This window comes from Branchiostoma floridae, chromosome 11, assembly GCF_000003815.2.
Source record: "Branchiostoma floridae strain S238N-H82 chromosome 11, Bfl_VNyyK, whole genome shotgun sequence".
NCBI classification, from domain to species: Eukaryota; Metazoa; Chordata; class Leptocardii; order Amphioxiformes; family Branchiostomatidae; genus Branchiostoma; species Branchiostoma floridae.
Window position 1 is genome coordinate 16,851,710 of NC_049989.1, and position 17,975 is coordinate 16,869,684.

At 37.9% G+C, this 17,975-nt stretch overlaps 2 protein-coding genes and 1 long non-coding RNA gene across 3 annotated transcripts; all 3 read left to right on the forward strand.

The window, feature by feature from the left end:
- The first annotated feature begins 1,031 nt into the window (after nucleotides 1–1,031).
- Nucleotides 1,032–8,343, forward strand: LOC118426664. The gene is made up of 5 exons (XR_004832440.1): nucleotides 1,032–1,144; nucleotides 2,376–2,489; nucleotides 7,408–7,518; nucleotides 7,880–7,996; nucleotides 8,239–8,343. It is a non-coding gene; the product is annotated as an uncharacterized LOC118426664 (long non-coding RNA).
- Nucleotides 8,344–10,404: 2,061 nt separating this feature from the next.
- LOC118426258 (contactin-associated protein-like 5) lies at nucleotides 10,405–12,473 on the forward strand. Its single transcript, XM_035835533.1, has 4 exons — nucleotides 10,405–10,545; nucleotides 10,880–11,103; nucleotides 11,932–12,084; nucleotides 12,459–12,473. Exons 1-4 carry the CDS (start codon nucleotides 10,524–10,526, stop codon nucleotides 12,471–12,473), a joined length of 414 nt encoding a protein of 137 aa, XP_035691426.1. The 5' UTR covers nucleotides 10,405–10,523.
- A 1,727-nt stretch (nucleotides 12,474–14,200) lies between these two features.
- On the forward strand, nucleotides 14,201–17,940 carry LOC118426259 (low-density lipoprotein receptor-like). Its single transcript, XM_035835535.1, has 6 exons — nucleotides 14,201–14,740; nucleotides 15,383–15,502; nucleotides 16,483–16,596; nucleotides 16,936–17,052; nucleotides 17,378–17,548; nucleotides 17,906–17,940. The coding sequence occupies exons 1-6, from the start codon at nucleotides 14,731–14,733 to the stop codon at nucleotides 17,938–17,940; spliced, it is 567 nt and encodes a 188-aa protein (XP_035691428.1). The 5' UTR covers nucleotides 14,201–14,730.
- The last annotated feature ends 35 nt before the right edge of the window (nucleotides 17,941–17,975 follow it).

Genomic DNA, 17,975 nt, shown 5'->3' on the forward strand with positions numbered 1-17,975 from the left:
GCACGCCTTCTGCAGCTTGTTTTTGCACAGTTAACACAAACTGGAAACACGAAATAATGATGGAAAAGTTTTACATATACTGTAAATGCAGAAACTTTCGCGGTGGTTTAATGTTCGCGGTTTTTGCGGCGGCCCATTTTAAAACAACCGCGAACATTTTTTCAATGGCAGTAAGGGACTACAGGGCATGGTGCTACCGCGAAATTGAAACCACCGAGAAAGGTTCTTTTTTCCCGTTACGGCGAAATTACAGTTAATAATTATTTACAGTAATTATCTTAAATACAAAATGTTTCTTATTGAGAATGTTTTTTAAATTTTTTGCGTAAATAGTTCGATAAATACACACGCTTTATTGACACACGAAAACGTACGGTGACTTTTATAGGCCAACTATAAACTGCAAAAATGAATACGAAATAGATTTTAAAATTATAATAATCAAAACAAGAGCAGGGGTCCTTCCTGCCTCGTGTTTTTCTAAAACATTTAGTTCTTAGACCGCACCCGAAGCAATTACTGTTGTATTAAAACAGTGTGCCAAAGCAGTTGAAAACAGATGATTGTAGGATTAGAACAGCTACCATGTTTGAGAGACCGCATTAAGAAACAGAATGCAGACAGACGTAGAACTAGCAAATGTTATAGAACTGTAGAAAAATGGGGATTGCTGTTTTGACGCCAACTACCATCCGTTATGAATCTTTTCGGTCTTAAAAAAACTAGAAAAAAAAAACTTGACAAACGGACCGTTAATCACTTAGATGATGACATATTATATACACAACGATCGATTTCAATATGGATTTCGCAAAAAAAATGCGCATTCATGGCGCAATTACAACATCTTTAGTCAAATCCCTGACGTCAGATCGCTGCTGTCATTGCTGCTGTGCAAGGTAATATAACAATTAATTCTTGTCATGTCAATAAAGCTTGCTTGTAGAAATGCTAGTATAGAAATTCCTCTCACATAATCTCGACAAACCATCTTGGATACAAGTAATACCACATTGCTTTTTATTCTCTATAGCTTGTACGAGTGCTGAGTTTCAGTGTGAAAACAGTCTTAGATGTGTCAAACCATCCCAAGTGTGCGATGGCAATAATGACTGTGACGACGCAACAGATGAGCTGCTGTGCAGTAAGTTTCCTTTTCAGCTACTTCATATAGAAAGTTTATCACATATTTTGCCAGTGCGCTTAATTCAGGTAACATTGAAGGGTATTTGCATTTAGTGTATAAAAGTTTAGTTTTTATCTGCTGTAAAAACTAACTTAGTTTTTGGTCCAACTTTCTTTTCGTAAACAGTGGGAGACAAAGAATACGACCTATTTCTGTAATGTGCAGTTGTCTCATTGTCAGTAAACGTTGCTAGTAAACGTGATGGAATTTATTGGGGTCATACAAAGAACAGTTTGAAAGAAAAATTTCACCTTCCACCATGTTTGACGTTCACTTCTTTCGAACACATGTAGATCTTACAACAATATATGGCTATCCATATTTTAATATTACCATGACACATACAAAGTATAAACCAGGGTCGACTCTTATATTCCAGACCTCCAGTTTGCTTTTCTTGCATTGACTCATTACCATATTCAGACGGGCCAGGATGAGTGGTTGTGTGCTTGGGGTGTTTGCGTTGGGGATGGTTTCTGAGGCCCGCGACAAGTTACTTTTAATATCTTTAAGAAATGACTGAAATATGCTTATTTGATGATGTAATTGGCCAAAATGAAAGATAGCTGACCATATGACCAGGTCGCTGACGAAATGATTAGATTAATGATAACAAGCTTATTGTTCCTTCAAATTTGTAACTATGTGGTATTGTTTCATAAAAAAATGTTCAAAATTATCGTTTTAGTCTATTTCTAATTTGTTTTCCGATTATTTGCTCAAAAATGTATTTTTGGAAATTGAAAGCGGTAGACATATTTCAAATGCATGACGTTATCTATTGCCATTGGCAACATCTGCACTATTAGCTTATAGTCAAATTGATGGCGTCATAATTAGCACATATTGTATTATGTTGGATTTCTTAAAATTTTAAGATGGTATGTCAAAAAAACTTTGGTGGTCATAGGGTTAGTCGTTTAAGAGGTACAGGACTAAGAAGGGGCAGGCCTTAAAAGACATCCCCATCCCATCATTGGTTGACCAAATACATCCGGTCTGAATGGGATTCAGAAAATACCAATGGAATATGATGTGGCATTATAATAACAAGCAATTATATTAACAAGCAATAACCAAGTTTTAATCTATAGAATTAACTATTGTATAAATTCAGCTTTTTAGACATGGTCCAGTCTAAGAAAGACATTTATCGTCTAATGGTAACTTTTTCCTTTTTTCTTCGTAGAGTCCTGTTCATACAAGGGCTGGGACTGTGGCAATGGAGAATGCATTGACCCAAATACGGTGTGTGACGGGGACAAGGACTGCTCTTCTGGGGCAGATGAAGAAAACTGCAAAAGTAGGTCTCAACATATTTGTCAGTAATCCCCCTGTATAAAAACAAGTGCTTTTGAAAAATCTGACGTTTGACCACCGCGGCTTCACAGCAGCAGAAATCATCCACTCTTGAAATCACAAAACGCTTGGTTATTTCGTTATCTACTCTACTACACAGCTTGTACATTAGAAGTCGTCCAAAAACCTTTAAAAGAGGAAATATTGCCACAAACGTGTGCGATTTACCAATGTAACGGCCGAGTGTTACTGTATACAGTATCTGCAGACAGAAAAACATGCCCCCTAGCGACAGTTATTAAAACTGCAGTCAAGATGAGGATTCCACCCTCATTAACACAATATATTAAAAAATGTGCATTCATAGAACCGGGAAACGTAAAAATGTAGCAACTGGCAGGACAAAGAGTACGCGAGTACGAATAAACATAGTTTGTTGAAGTAGACCATGTTAAGGAAACACACTACTATACATCAGTCAGGCAAATGTTTTCTTTCCTAGTTACCTTTGCCAGAATTGCTAAGGTTATGTTTGGGCGGGTCTGTGTGTGTGTCAACAGCATAACTCAAGAAGCCTTGAATGGATCCTGATGATATTTGGTAGGTGGATAGGAGTCGGAAAAACGAAGGTCAAGTTCGATAATTGGCCCCCTAGCGGCTTGCTAAAGTACCGCAGAGGAAACCCTTTTTTTTATATCTCGCGTTCTGGACATGCTGTGTTCATGATTTTAAGTCACTGTGGTAGATAGCCCTCGGGGCAGAGAGTAAGTGCTATGAGTTTGGGCCCCCTAGTGACTTTTTTAGAACTGCAGCGTCGGTTCCCTTTGAAAATTTGGACGCAAATAACTCTACAACGTGTTGACGGATCTTCGTGATTTTTTGTATGTAGATAGAGTGTTTCCTTACAAAATGAAATACTTATTATGCAAATCAATAGCTAATTTACGTGATTACTCAGTTTTTAAATCCACTGCATTACATGATAGGACTTAAAATCTTGTCACATATGTAGCTGGGAAGGAGAGAAATGTCAATAGACACCAATTATGCAAATCAACAGCTAATTTGCATGATTGATGAGGAAAGTTTATAAATCCACTACATTCCATGATAGGACTTTAAATCTTGTTACATATGTAGCTGGGAAAAGAAATTATTGAGAAAAAAATAAATTTGTTGACAGATCATCATGATTTTTGGCATGTAAGTAGCCTAAGTGAAAACTTATATAATGTGATATTTATTATGCAAATTAACAGCTAATTTGCATAATTGATTGGGAAAAGTTCATGATTCCTCTGCATTCTATTATAGTACTTTCAAAGATGTCACACATGTAACTAAAAAAAGGAAAAAGAGTAAAAGGTGTATTTAAAGACTTTGAAAAAGAGTAAGTTAATAATGGATCAAAGGATCATCATAATTTTTGTAATGTTTGATACAATTTGATATCTATTAATTGTAACTTTGCATCACATTTTCATAATCAATGCCGAAATTTTGTAAACCCACTCCAAGCATATATTAATTACACAATAAAATGAAATGAGTAACTCATTTGTCTAAAGACATCATTCTACATAACAAACCTGGTTTATTTGGCAAAAGGTATGTGTTCGTGGAGTTTATAATCAAATACATAAGCAAACTTCTATACTTCGGTAGATGCAACGACGGTATTCCATCCGTTTGACTGTGACGGAAGGAGCGTACCGTACAGCCACTTCTGCAATGGTTGGTCGGAATGTAGTAACGGGAGGGACGGAATTAACTGTGTGACTGAAGGTACGAGGTGATAACGTATCACTATCATACACACTAACATACATTTTCATGATTCCACCAGGTGTCATTATACCGCCACCTAAAAAATAATGTTATAGAGGACTTCTAAAGATTGTCTTCAACACCTAAATATCTGAATTGTATTACATTAAAGATATTTAACATTTGGTGATCAAGACAATTATGGGCAGACCTCTATACTAACGTTTTTGAGGTGGTGGTATAATGACACCTGGTAGAATGCATGTTACACATTGGCTGAATATAAAAAGTAGTCAGATTCCACGTCAACTCAGAGCTATTAATAGAATCTTTATTGCAAACTTATTCCTGAAGGCTATTGCAAAAGTACATGAACGTACAATGAAGATAATGATACTGAAAGATATACAATAACAAAATGAACATTAAGTAAATTGGGGTCATCATATAGTAAATTAATTACTGAAATGAATGCTACTGGGTTTGATATCTTTTCTGTATGCAGAGGAGGATGAAATTCCCGACATTTTGGGAGACATGCATTGGATTATCCTTACATTAAGACAGTTTGTATAATTGGATACGTTTTAACAAATCTATTCATTTATTCATAATCTATTCAGGTAATGTTATCTGCATCTACCGTTAATGGGTCAGGCTCCTTGCTTAAATGCTAATAAAGCTAACATTTTGAGTGACGGGCAATATTTTGAGGGAAAATGTTTATTGTGTAACCAAGATTAGAAGAGTCAGAAATATAATACCAAATATCTAATCAGGCAGGTAAGGAGAAGATTTGATATCTTTGACAACACTGTCCAATTTCAATCTAATTAAACTGCTGTTGTGCCATAATGTGATAGCTAAAATATTTACTCTTTATTTATCATATTAGCCAGGCCACGACCCATAGATTAATCTGCATTTACATTCTTCATTTTTGTGCTAAGACATCAAAATATTTACCGTTTTGCAAAGGTTGGCTTGAAAGATCCACTGATTGGGTAATTGATGCATCAAGTGTGTGGTCACCTAACGACCATCAACACCCCATGAATGTCCTTGATGGTGATTACACGTCGAGTTGGTTCCCGGTTCATCAAGGCCCATGGTACATCATATTCGACCTTGATGTGCCCTGCACACTTTCCAAAATCAGCATTTCTAACAATGGAGTTGAAGCACATGACATTACAGCATTCAAGTTCCAAATGTCGGACAGCTTCAACCCTTTCATTTGGAAAGATGTGACGGTTGTGACGGGCGGGACACAGGCTATCATCTCCAGGGAGCGTGAATTTGGAGGATTCTTAGTCTCTAGTCGATTCTGGAAACTGCTTATTACGGCAACTGGCCACCTCGAACCTTCTCTAGACGAAGTGCGCTTTTTTGGACAGAGAGTGGGTAGGTTATTTAAATGCAGTATATTATATACATGTATATGTGTATTGTATTTTGTATGTGTGACAGTGTGCGCGTGTGTGTGTGTGTGTGTGTGTGTGTGTGTGTGTGTAAAGTTTAGCACAGCATTTTAAGCAGAGACAGATATTGCTTCAAGAAAGGTTTATAATTTGCATTCAGACGGGGGGGGGGGGGGGGTTGAGGCCGGCGCCAACTTCGATGTTCTATAACACCAGAACGACTTACGATAAAGCCACCAAATTTGATAAGTTTTCCTAAAATATTGTTGGCAACAGTTTTACGAAGTTTGACAAATTTTCCATTTTTCGTGTTGCCATGGCAACCGCTTGCTGACAGGCAGTTTTACCCCAAATCACTATTTTTGGTTCTAACAATTTATCTTTGACATTTATTTGCTATATTACTGCTATTTTGTTACATAAATAAAATCTTATATTATTTAGCATATCTTTTATAATTATATATGCATAAATTATGCTAAGTTGATGACGTCATCAGCCCAACATTCAAGAAGGCGGACCGTATGCCGAGATCAACAATAACAGGCTAATTATCCCTTAAAATCTGTAACTACCTGGTATTTTTTCATCAAAATCCATCTAAATAAACGAATTTCCATTGCTCTTTGTGATCATTTGTTGCAAAAAAATGTAGTTTTGAAAATTCAATATGGTGGATATTATATGGCGGAGCCTAACTCGTATCTTAGATGTGCATGACGTCATTTTGACGTCATCGATGTTGCTATTGGCAATACAAGTCGTAATAAACATTATTATTTTGTTATCTGCACTTGTTGTTACATTTTTGTAGTATAACTTGAAGTTTTCTGAGAATATCATTTTTTTCATGGGTCCGGCCAATATAATCAAATTTATAACGTCATAATTACGTCTTCTTATGTCAACGTAACGCCAAACGTCAAATAATTGTCAGATATTATGTCGATATCATGTCCTAAAAATTTAGTGGCCTTACGGCACGTCGTTCAATAGTTAGAGGACTTAGAAGTGGGGGGCCTCAACCCACAACCCCACCCCCCCACACACCCCGTCCAGGGGTTACAAAAAAGCCCGGTTTGAATAGGGTTAAATTTAAGGAAAATCTCTATCTGGCATAGATACCTTTTTAGAAGCGCCGTAAAAGTATAGCGGTTCCGCCTTTATAAAGAACTGCACCTAAATCACGCGAAAAACAGCAGCCACACTCCCTACTATAAGTCATTTACGCTTCATGGGTTTTAAAAGATTAAATTGTCTCTGGATTAAAATCATATCAGTATCAAAATGTTTCAGTACACTGCTGTGTGAATTATCAACAACGTTGTTTGTTCATCAAAGTACCTTTATTTTAATCTTATTTAAGCTTTTCCGCCAGAATGCCTTTTTTTGCTATATTTACTGGGCCGGGGCCACAATAAAACAAGTACCTACTATTATTAGGAAAGCATATCAAACTTCATCAAAGCAAAGGTTGATAAAATCATTTACTCATGATTCTACACGAAAAACCGTACACCTCAAAGCCCCTAGATACGTCCACTTAACTGACGAGCTTAGCAACATTTAACCAAATTTGATCCCTCAAACAAAACGGCTCTAGATTGGGCCAAAATTTTCAAAGACTTTATTTGACGATACAACGGCATTTTACTCAACTACTCTGCAACTCCTTTGGGACGTCCACCATATTGGCGACACAAGTCAAAAGTTACTAAATCTGTGCCCTTGCAGTTTGCGATGATGATCAGTTCTACTGCGCGGATGGAACCTGTTTGTCGCTGGCATTACATTGTGATAGCAAACATGACTGTAGTGGAGGAGAGGACGAAGAAAGATGTGCAGGTAATTTTGAACACTCTATATTTGACTATTGTATAAAAGGTAGCCGTATCAAACTGTATATAGATATTGTATGTATATAACATTTTAACATAACATTTTGTAAACTTGGCATATTCTTACCTTTACTTTTAGCTAGTCCCATCTTCATGCCTAAAGGGAAGAAGCGTCCAGTGTAAGCTCCACCCCCTCTCTCCTGCCTCTTGCTCTTTGGGAGCACTCTGACAGTGGCTTATTCCTTTTATCACATCCAAACTATGGCACAATTTGTCTAATCAATGAGAAAGTGCTATAATAAATTCCTAAAGAAGGAAATTTTCATTATATGTATTTTAAGATATTGATTTTATATACCGTCTTACAGGCATCTGCAATATATTGCAGTTAGAGTGTGACAGCAAATGCTTGCCAAGGTACCGTGCCTGTGATGGCTTGCAGGACTGTTCGGATGGCAGAGACGAGGAAAATTGCACCATTCAAGGTGAAAACCAGATAACCTATTGCATTTTTTATTTCATAAAAATAAATACCAAAAAGCTGATTTCCAAAATACACTATGAAAAAAAGTATTTCTGTAACCATATCTATACTTTATACCATAACAAAGCTCTGCAGCATATCTGTGTGAAATGTCTGGTTAAAGCCAAAGTCACCAACTCTTAAGGACGTATGGAGATATGTAAATCACAAAATATTAATTTTTTTCTGAAATTGTGACTACAGGGTGCGGTGTAAAGCAGTTCCTTTGCTCAGACGGTACCTGTTTGTTCGAGTCCCAGTTGTGTAACAGTCAGCAGGATTGCAGTGGAGAGGAGGATGAAGATGACTGTGGAGGTACTAATTTAAAGATAACCCTTTAATCAACTATTTGTATGAAGGAAGTTTATTAGTGAGTTTGAAGTATAATCCCTTTTGCGTGTGTATACTACGATTAGTCCAATATTACAACTACACTACTGGCAGCTGCAATACTATTGAAACTTAAAAAGGTAAGACCTAATAACATTATCATTACTTAAGCAATATTTACTAAAAAAATAACAACTAAGCTGAAAACTTGAATTAAGAAATTAAAGTTATATAAATACATGTGGATTTAGTTTCATTGATCAATTGCATCTGGAAGTTTATTACCCTTTACAATGATACCATATGTGTCATAAAAATGTTTTTTTTTGGATGACCTTCGTCAAGTTTATTAAGTCACCCTTACAAATTTAAAAGTAGACTATTTGGCATTTCTAAATTGTTTGGTGACAAAAAGGACACTGACACCTTGGATAATAACTCATTTAAAAAGATTCCTTGGCTACCTTGCGTTTAACTACATTTCTTTGCCAATGTACTCATGCAACAGATTTATGTACCTCACTGCCTACATAATCTTTGCAGATGTCCCACCTCCTGGCTACCCTCTTGGTTTGGAGAGTCGGTACATCCCTGACGCTTTTATCACAGCAAGTTCGGAGTACAAGTCAGACTATGCATCATTTAAAGTCCGACCCTCGCTCCTGCATACAACAGGATATTGCTGGGTTCCGGGTTCAGTAGAGGATCAATGGCTACAGGTATGGCATTGAGGAGAGGTGTATGAACAAATCACATTAAGGAGATGTTTACAGGTTTCTTTACCTTTTTCTTCCTTTTTAAGCTTGATCCCATGGTGATTCGTAAAACACTCCACACACCCCTATTGGCACGAGCGTAAATGTGACCTTGGCATCAATTGGGTTTCCAGTGGTCAGGACCCAAACCTTGATGGTGTTCTTTTTGGAGCCAGGGCTGACTCTTTTTCAACTCGGAGCTTGTCAGACGTTTTGATAAAATAAGAGATTAGAAGAAAAAGATGGTTAAGAAATAAGTACTATTTATTTCTATGTTGCGGTTGCTCTGTACAAGAAATTTCAACATTGTGTATTGTTGTTCTGTCATCATAATTTTTCATTCCCTCAAAACACCTCACCAGACACTGATTTTGATATCTTAATCTGATATGGTTGAAATTTGAAACATCCAGATACAAATGTGTTTAATGCAAGCGTGTCAATCTGGATAGATTATTTTTAGATTGAAACTTTTGGCTAGAATGGCCACAAATCCATTGAGCCATGTACCTTCTAGCTGAAGTATTTATCTATTCAATGCCTTAGTGTAGATATACCAACACGGACCTAATTTTTTTTATCGAGAAACAATAGAATTCTGCTATTACATGGCCCTTCCTAACAAATGGTCCCCTAATTTTAATTTTATGTATCTTTTTAAAAACGTATTACTGCATTGTTGTTAGCTAGAAATGTGTGTGATTCTCTTTCTGCACCCCTCTTCTATAATAAAACCGATTTTTTTAAAAAGCGGTTATAAAGGTCAAACAAGGAATAAAGGTTTGGTATATGCTGTGACTTGCTTGCAGGTTTACTTTGGAAAGACGACTGACGTCACCGGCGTTGTCATCAGTGGAGGCGGTACGAACTGGGACCTGGGTAGTTGGGTGACGTCATTCACTTTAGCCTTTAGCATGGACGGCACTACGTGGGCGCCGTATGAAGAACGTAATGACAGCGTACAGGTAAAACAGTTTCCTTGTTTTGACAAAGGATGTTAGAGGATTAGGGAGAATGATTATTTTAGCATACCTTGATAACTTGATCATTACACGAACGTTGTATACATACACACACCACTCGCACGCTTGATGAGAGTGGGAGAAAAAAAATGCGAAAGAGAAATATCATTTACGCTGGCTATCAATGCTTTTCTACCGCTTTTTTTCCGTCAACCCACAACTCCTTATGGCCACAAAAAAATCTGGATGCACCCTTCAATCTAATTCTACCTATTTCATATTAGTTTCCGCGTTTAAATCTGGTACCGTTCATTTTCTTCCTCAGGTTTTTCAAGGAAACAGAGACCGGTACAACAAAGTGAGCCGCCCTTTTCCGGATTCGGTGACGTCACGCTACATCCGTCTGTACCCGACAGCATATGAAGGCTGGATCGCCGTGGCGATGGAGGTTTACGTTACAAATGGTTGGTTGGGTAGTTGGTTTAGTGATTGATTTGTTGGTTTGTTGGATCTGGTTGCTTGGCTGGTTGTTTGGCTGGTTGGTTGGTTGGTAAGTAGGTTGGTTGGTTGGTAGGTTGGTTGGTTGGTTGCTGGGTTTGTTGCTCGGTTGATTGTTAGTTGACTGGTTAGCTGTCTGGCTTGTACATTTGCATGGTTACTACAAAAATGCTAGAATGGCGTTCTTTATAGGATACAGTGCCTGGACACGTATGTTAAAATCAATTAGCAAAGGTATGAGATCTAAGTTTGAATATTTGAAAGTAAGAAATCGTATACAACAGTCACATTTCCTTACAGACGAAAACACATGGCTGAGTCAAGAAGGGTACGTTTCTTTAGGGGTGGGACTTGATCCCGATGATCCAGGTGCGGATCCAAAGGTACCGGCATACGCTTTGCACGCCTCATCACTGGTTAACGACTCCTTTCCGCGTCTGGGACGTCTGAACAACGGGGAGGGGCGGCAGCAGGGAGCATGCTGGTCTCCCGTACCGGACCTTGACACGGAACCGTGGCTACAGGTAACTCCTTAAGCAAAGGGAACAACCCGCCGTATGTGCAGTTTGTCCCTACGTTGTTTTAGAAGGCCGCGTCCGCCACGTATTTCTGAAAACATTCAGACTGTACAGGGCAAGTGAATCGCCCGTACGGTCACGTACAGGGGGCGAATCCGCAGCCCGATGACACACAAGGTATTGCCTGCACGTTAAGTTCCACGGCGTGTCTGCGTGCTCCAAAATCCGTCGAATTTCCTACGAGTATCCACTTAAGGATAAAAAAAAGATGCCCACGTTTTGGCACGTAGACAGCACGTATTTGCACGTACGTCGGATTGTGCTCTTAACTTTAGTGTCATCGCATTACCAAGATTCGCAAAGGTTTAAAACACGTTGCGCGGTTACGGAATACGATGAAGGTGCCATAGTGAGTCACAAAATTTGGTTTAATCTATGAACGATCAAACGTTTGAGAGAGCATTCGCTATCAATATGTAAAGAATGATTTATTTTATTTACCAATGTGAAACGGGTGTTTTGAAGTCAGTGCAACATCCTTAGTGGTATGTCGTTTCTTTCTTAGTTTCTGTATTGTCATTCAATTGCTAATTGGACAGTAAATGAAAATGGTCGAGTCCACTGTTTTTACCTGGCGCTTCATATACCGTAGTTTTAATTCATATACACTAAAGGAACATTAGATATTATTTAATAAAGATGAAGACAGAAAATCCTTTAAAAAGTTACCCAACAAATATGCAGATAACGTAAACATTTTTCTCACGTACGTGTTTCCGTACTTCTTGTTTCATCTAATGCTTGAGATAGTCTGTGTCCGTTTCTTCTTTCCAGATTCAGCATGATATGCCATACATAGTTGTAGGTGTCATCACCCAGGGGGCTTACAACCTGGACCACTGGGTGACGGCATACAAGCTGGCGTTCCGAGTCCGTCTAGATGTTCCAACATGGGCTATTTACACAAACAGTGAAGATGAAGAAATGGTTAGTAATGTAATAAACATGACTATATTTGTATGGAAAAATTATAAGATTTAAAGGAAAATATTGCTTTTCCTCGTGTGCCCCCCCCCCCAAAAAAAAAAAAATTAGGTTCGGTTGCAATCGCTAGGCAAGAATTCTTGTATGGTTTGTTTACTTCTTTTGTGTTAGATATAGGCCCAAGTCATCTCAAAATAACCTTTTAGCAATGAAATTTGAAGAACGTTATTCTTTATTTTATCTCTGATTAGTAATTTTCAAGTTACTTTGTCTTAATACGTTAAACATTAAACAAGAGCAAAGGATATTGATAAACTGAGCAAGATACATTCTACTTTAGATTCTAACATCAATTGCTGAAATCCCTATGTTTTAAGGCCGTGTTGATTTGACTATATGATTGACAAAAGCAAGCGCATGAATTTTTACCTCCGTTTCCAAAAATAGATTATCATAAATTCCCAATGCAGGGTGATTAACAAATATCCACCAAAAATGGACATTAAGCCATAGCCATCAAGCAAACTAGATTCAAAGTCAAAGAAGAAGATATAAAAGAACAAAAAGGGAAACTCTACTGTTCGGTGTACAGTACTATGAATAATTGATTTTTAAACCTTCATAAATATCAAAATTCCATATACAAGGCCGTAATTAAAACTTTCTTTTATTCGCTCGCTCGCGTCAGTTTCGGTGTTCCAAGACTGCCATTAATATAATCAAATCAACATGGCCTTATATGAAATACAGGCGATTCCTTTAAAGGGTTGGCCTTGCATCTGGAAACACATACATTTCTCATGAGCTTAGCCAGAATTGAAGAAAAAATGGTCGACACCATGTCTGATGGCAGCAAAGCCTATTGACCTAGACAAGTTCAAAATAAATTCCAGAAAAATTAAGCAGACATTTTGAGATTTATAGAAAAAAACGTTTTGAGTCTCGAACAATAAAAAAAAATGTCCGAGATTTATAATAGTTATGATGATGATTACACGTACATTTGAACAATGATTCCTATTTGAGATCTTCTATTTCAGATTTTCCAAGGGAACACGGACAGCCATCGCTATGCACTTAACTTGCTGGACATCCCAGTCGAAGCGCTCTTTACTCGTTTCTACCCTTTGACCTTCCATAATTACATTGATATGAGAGTGGAGGTTCTTGTTGATGGTACCAAATCCAGTCCTTTTTCTGTATAGTAGTTTAAAAGTTTTTTTTGTCTTTCTTTAAGGCAACTTTAACAAATTTTAAATGTATTAAGAGCTAAGTATTTTCGAGATACGAAAAAGGTTAAAATAACATACTGTATTTTAGCTGCATTGAAACCCAACTACAAATATAACAGGGATAGTTAATAGGCATTAATTTGCCCAGCCAAGAATTTCATGGTTCTAATCAAACAGCATTGTGCATGTAATACAGCATATGATTCGAGAAGTTATAGGTGACTCTTAATAATTTTAAAAGATGTGGAAATGAACGTCAAGCGTTTTCTTTACAGTACTGCAAGGGGCTTTGCATGTTCGTGCTTTTTTTGTTTATAGAGGACTTTATTAGACAAGCTGTAAATATTGTAAATTCAGAAACTATCTCGATGGTTTAATCCTCGCGGCGGCCGCTTTACCGCTTCAACGGAATGTAATCCTCTATGATATTTGAAGAATGGGTAGGTGTCACCGAAAGCAAGATCAAGTTCAATTAAGGGTCTCTAATAAAGTGACTGGTTACTGTTCTGCAGATGAGGTTAGATTTTCGAAAAGTGCCAAGTTTATGATTTTAAATTGGTAACTAGAACTTGGGGCAGGAAGTAAGTGGCATATGTTCGGGCCCCATACCGGCCTGTTTGGAACTGCAGTGATCTAAATGCATCTTCATTTAAGTTTAATGTAAAATCATCCATTTTGCCTAACACTTAAATGCGTCTAGAAGAAGTCAGACGAATTGCATAGTGTCACAATTGCACTTATGAGCTTCTGCAGCATTCCATTTTATCTTATAACATTTTTAGAAAAAGTATACATGCTAGCAGTGCAGCTTATATACATTGTATCCATCAGATTCAAGTTGTGAACAGGACGAAGTACGTTGTGACGGGGCATGTCAGCAAAAGGAAAGTGTCTGCTGGCGTTTTGACGGATGTCTGCCACACAAGTATCACTATGGAGACAAGTATTATCATTATGTCCTTACTTGAAAAACTCGAAATCGTATTGCTATGGCATCGTCTACACAGAAAATACTGTATTTATAGATGTATTGATTTTTTTTACAATTTTCATTTTAAAATGATAGTCCAAATAGTGCGTGCGGTGACATCAAACTAGTTCGCTGTGCCGTACATATACAGGTCATAGGGATTACTTTTAGGTGGAAAAATTGGATACTAACCCAACATTTTTCTTTCTTTAAATTCCACCATGTAACAGGATCTGAAGGTCATGTCTTGGTGTGAGCGGAAGTCCGTCACGGTTTATATTGTAGCTGTAACAGCATCTCAATACATTTAGAATAATATCAAGGCCCACTTGACAAATAAAAATGCAATCCTTCCCCTAACTGTTGGAATTGTTTTACAGACCAGTTTGCGAAGACATCCTTCAAGCGGAGTGCGGTTTGGATTCGGCCGCTACGCTCAATGATCTCATGTGTTATGGTACGTTGTTTCGACATTCACTACACTCAGAGCTCCGTTGGCGTGTTTAAAAAGTTTACTAAATACTCCAACAATTCCAAGTAACGTATTTCTCATCTCTTCACACATAACCGACTTATATGGCATTTCATGCAAATATACATACATAATGTATGGATTAGAATTCTGTTAATTGCAGGACTTATTTGTAAATGAATTTTATGCAGTTGTCAGGACCAAATAAGCGGCACTGGTCACAAACAGACAGCGTTCTAAGTATTAACAGTTTCGTGTTAATGTCAATGTTACTTTTCGGTGCCAAATTTGGTCGGAAGTCGGAATTGTCTTTTCAAGGTCCCTCCAAAGGATTTTAACTAGAAACCACATTTCATTGTAACCTTTCAGATACATATTTAACAGATTTAGCGATCTAATGCCTTGTTACAGACTCTTGTCAGTCCATTTTCAGCTTCATTATATATTTCCAGGTCAGTTTGCCTTTCACTGTGACATGGTTTTATGCAACAATAGATAAATAGAGGGAGATACACACTCAAATAGATGGATATAAAGATTACATAGATAGATGTAGAGAGAGAGAGAAAGAGAGATATATTGATTTTTCCTGCTATTCAAATAAAAATATAACCATTTACCCCAAAGAAATCACAAGCCAGTTCAGTCCGTGCCGGGATGATGACAGCTCTGAAGTATTCCATGACAGCGAGGCTTGTGATGGCAGGGTGGACTGCTCAACGGGGAAAGATGAGGCAAACTGTGAGGGTAAGTCGGCTTACTACATTCAAAGTCAAAGTTTCTTCCCTCGCCTGTTGGTGCATAGGGCGGCGCTTATCTCCATTTCAGTAGCCCTGGGCCAGACAACTTTGTGCAATCACTACAGCAACGGGCTAGTCCACTGGTAGTGGTGTGTGTTCAACTTCCATACTCTTTCCCAAACACTGGGTGCTAAGCAGAGAAAGCGGCATGTACCATTTTTAAGTCTTGGTATGACTCACACAAACACACGACCTACCTGCAAGGTATATACTCTACACATTCGGCCATTGCACTGGTACCACATTGCATTCATATAAAAAAAAACGATAAATTGATAAATAATCAGGTAACAATATCAAAAGTTACTCAAGCAATTTTGAAATGACCAGCTGTTTCAGGAATCAGATGCTGTCTTGCATAAGTAGCTTAAAAAAAACAAACTAAATTTACATGTCTTAAACAGTTTACTCTCTACATATTGGTAAGATTTGGAGGCTTATTGTATTGCCACATTTCGTGTGGGACCGCGTAGCACAGTGGTATTGTGTTCGGCCCGTGGCCGAGAGGTTGCGGGTTCGAATCCGCCTCCGTGTCACCGATCTTGTGTCCTAGGGAAATGCACTTTACACACGTGCGATGGTGTGGTGTGAGTGGTCCAAAACCTACAATACCTTGGCCGCACATGGGGCAATTACTGTCGTATTGAGGTCACCATAGTGGCGCCGAATGGCTGCACGCTCCAGACCCTTGCGATTTAGCCCCGCCTATTGTAAGCTCCTCGCAATTCAGCCCCTGGCTGCAAAGACGGAGTAGTCGGCCCATCCAATAACAATAACAATAACATGTACAAAATTTCAATTGATGCCACTCGAAATGTACTTTAGTAATAATTAAGTAAAAAAAAAACAGTTGCCAACAGGGGTGGCCCGTGAGGTACCTGCTGTAATACCACACATGATCTGATGCACTTTCTCTTCCCTGAACAGGATGCGCAATGGAATGCTTCACTGGTTTAGATGACCCGTGTATTCCGCATGGCTGGATTTGTGACGATATCGAAGACTGTATGGACGGGAAGGACGAACAACGTTGTCTCTATGGTACGTGTTCGACTGATATAAAAGCAACGTTTTGCTATACTATGGTTCCGACAGTAAAACATTTTATAATTTTTGCGTGTTCAGAATGTCTGTTCTCACAGTTGAAAAGTGACAGGAAATGTCACTTAAATGTTTTGTCCACTTTGTCTTGAAGCTTCAAGTTACTCATGATTAAACAAAGATAATTGAAGAAGTCTTAGCAAAAGGCATATTTTCCGGAGGTATTCCACATGTTTCAGATACATGCATATTACTGCAGTGTAATGATTTAGTTCTTAACATTATGATAACTTTATTTTAACATTATGATAACTTTATTTTATGTTATACACATGGCAGGCGTATCAAAAGACTGCTTTTTCTCCTGCTTCAACAACTTCACCTGTCTACCAACACTAGAACTGGGGGATGGCCACCGGGATTGTGAATTCGGAGAGGACGAAATTCCTAATTACAGTAAACACGTTATATTTTTTCTTCGAAATTTTTACACATTTTAGCCATATTCTATGATTAATTTTTGTACACTCATTTTCCAACATCATCTAATTTCTTTCGTTCGAAAGATCATGATCATGTTGCATGACATCATCGATCTATTAATAACTTTATTACAAAAAGCAATGTCTTTCTTCTAAATACACTAGTAATCACACGAAATGTGCACTTTGGAATTGAGTTTGTTGCAAGTAGTTTTTTTAGTTGGAAGGCATGCAGTTGGCGGTGATATTAAAAAATAAAATCTTTACCAAATTTGATCTGTTCACGTTTACCTCAACAGTTGAAGAGTCTCTGCGCGACCATTGGGGCTTCTGCAGTTACAACTGTACGTCAGTCTACGGCAACGCGTTGTGCGTTCCTGACGCGTTCAGGTGCGACGGTGACGCGGACTGCTTGGAGGGAGAGGATGAGCAGATGTGCAGTGGCTACACTACTTTTCAGTCCTATGAAGGTAATCATTTGCAATATTCACCAAATGTAACCCAAAATCAAAATCAATCATTTCTCTACCAAGCTAGCTAATGCTGATCGCCGTATCAGGGTCACAAGGAAAATGTACCCCCTACCTCTGCCCTATATTCCTTATACTATGAAGTCTCCTTGTAAGGCAGATTTGCATTTTATTAGTTCTTTTTTACTCTTTGTTTAGTAGTCTCTATAATACATAAATGATGTAAATGTTCGCGGTTTTTTATGCGTTTTCATGTTTGCGGTTTCTACATCGTCGCTTCACCGCGAACTCAAACCCACCGCATACAATTTTCCTAAACGGTATGTTACTACAATATATTGTGCTAACGCGACACAGCTACCGAGAACAATCCAGTTTCCCGCTACCGCTAAAGTAAATACCTTTTTTTATAAAAAAAAAGATTATT

Coding starts and splice junctions, on each gene's coding strand:
- LOC118426259 (XM_035835535.1), top strand. Junction 16,597..16,935: donor CGAACAACGTTGTCTCTATG/GTACGTGTTCGA, acceptor TACACATGGCAG/GCGTATCAAAAGACTGCTTT. Junction 17,053..17,377: donor GGACGAAATTCCTAATTACA/GTAAACACGTTA, acceptor TTACCTCAACAG/TTGAAGAGTCTCTGCGCGAC.
- LOC118426258 (XM_035835533.1), top strand. CDS start 10,524: ATGGAGGTTTACGTTACAAATG. Junction 10,546..10,879: donor GGAGGTTTACGTTACAAATG/GTTGGTTGGGTA, acceptor ATTTCCTTACAG/ACGAAAACACATGGCTGAGT. Junction 11,104..11,931: donor ACACGGAACCGTGGCTACAG/GTAACTCCTTAA, acceptor TCTTCTTTCCAG/ATTCAGCATGATATGCCATA.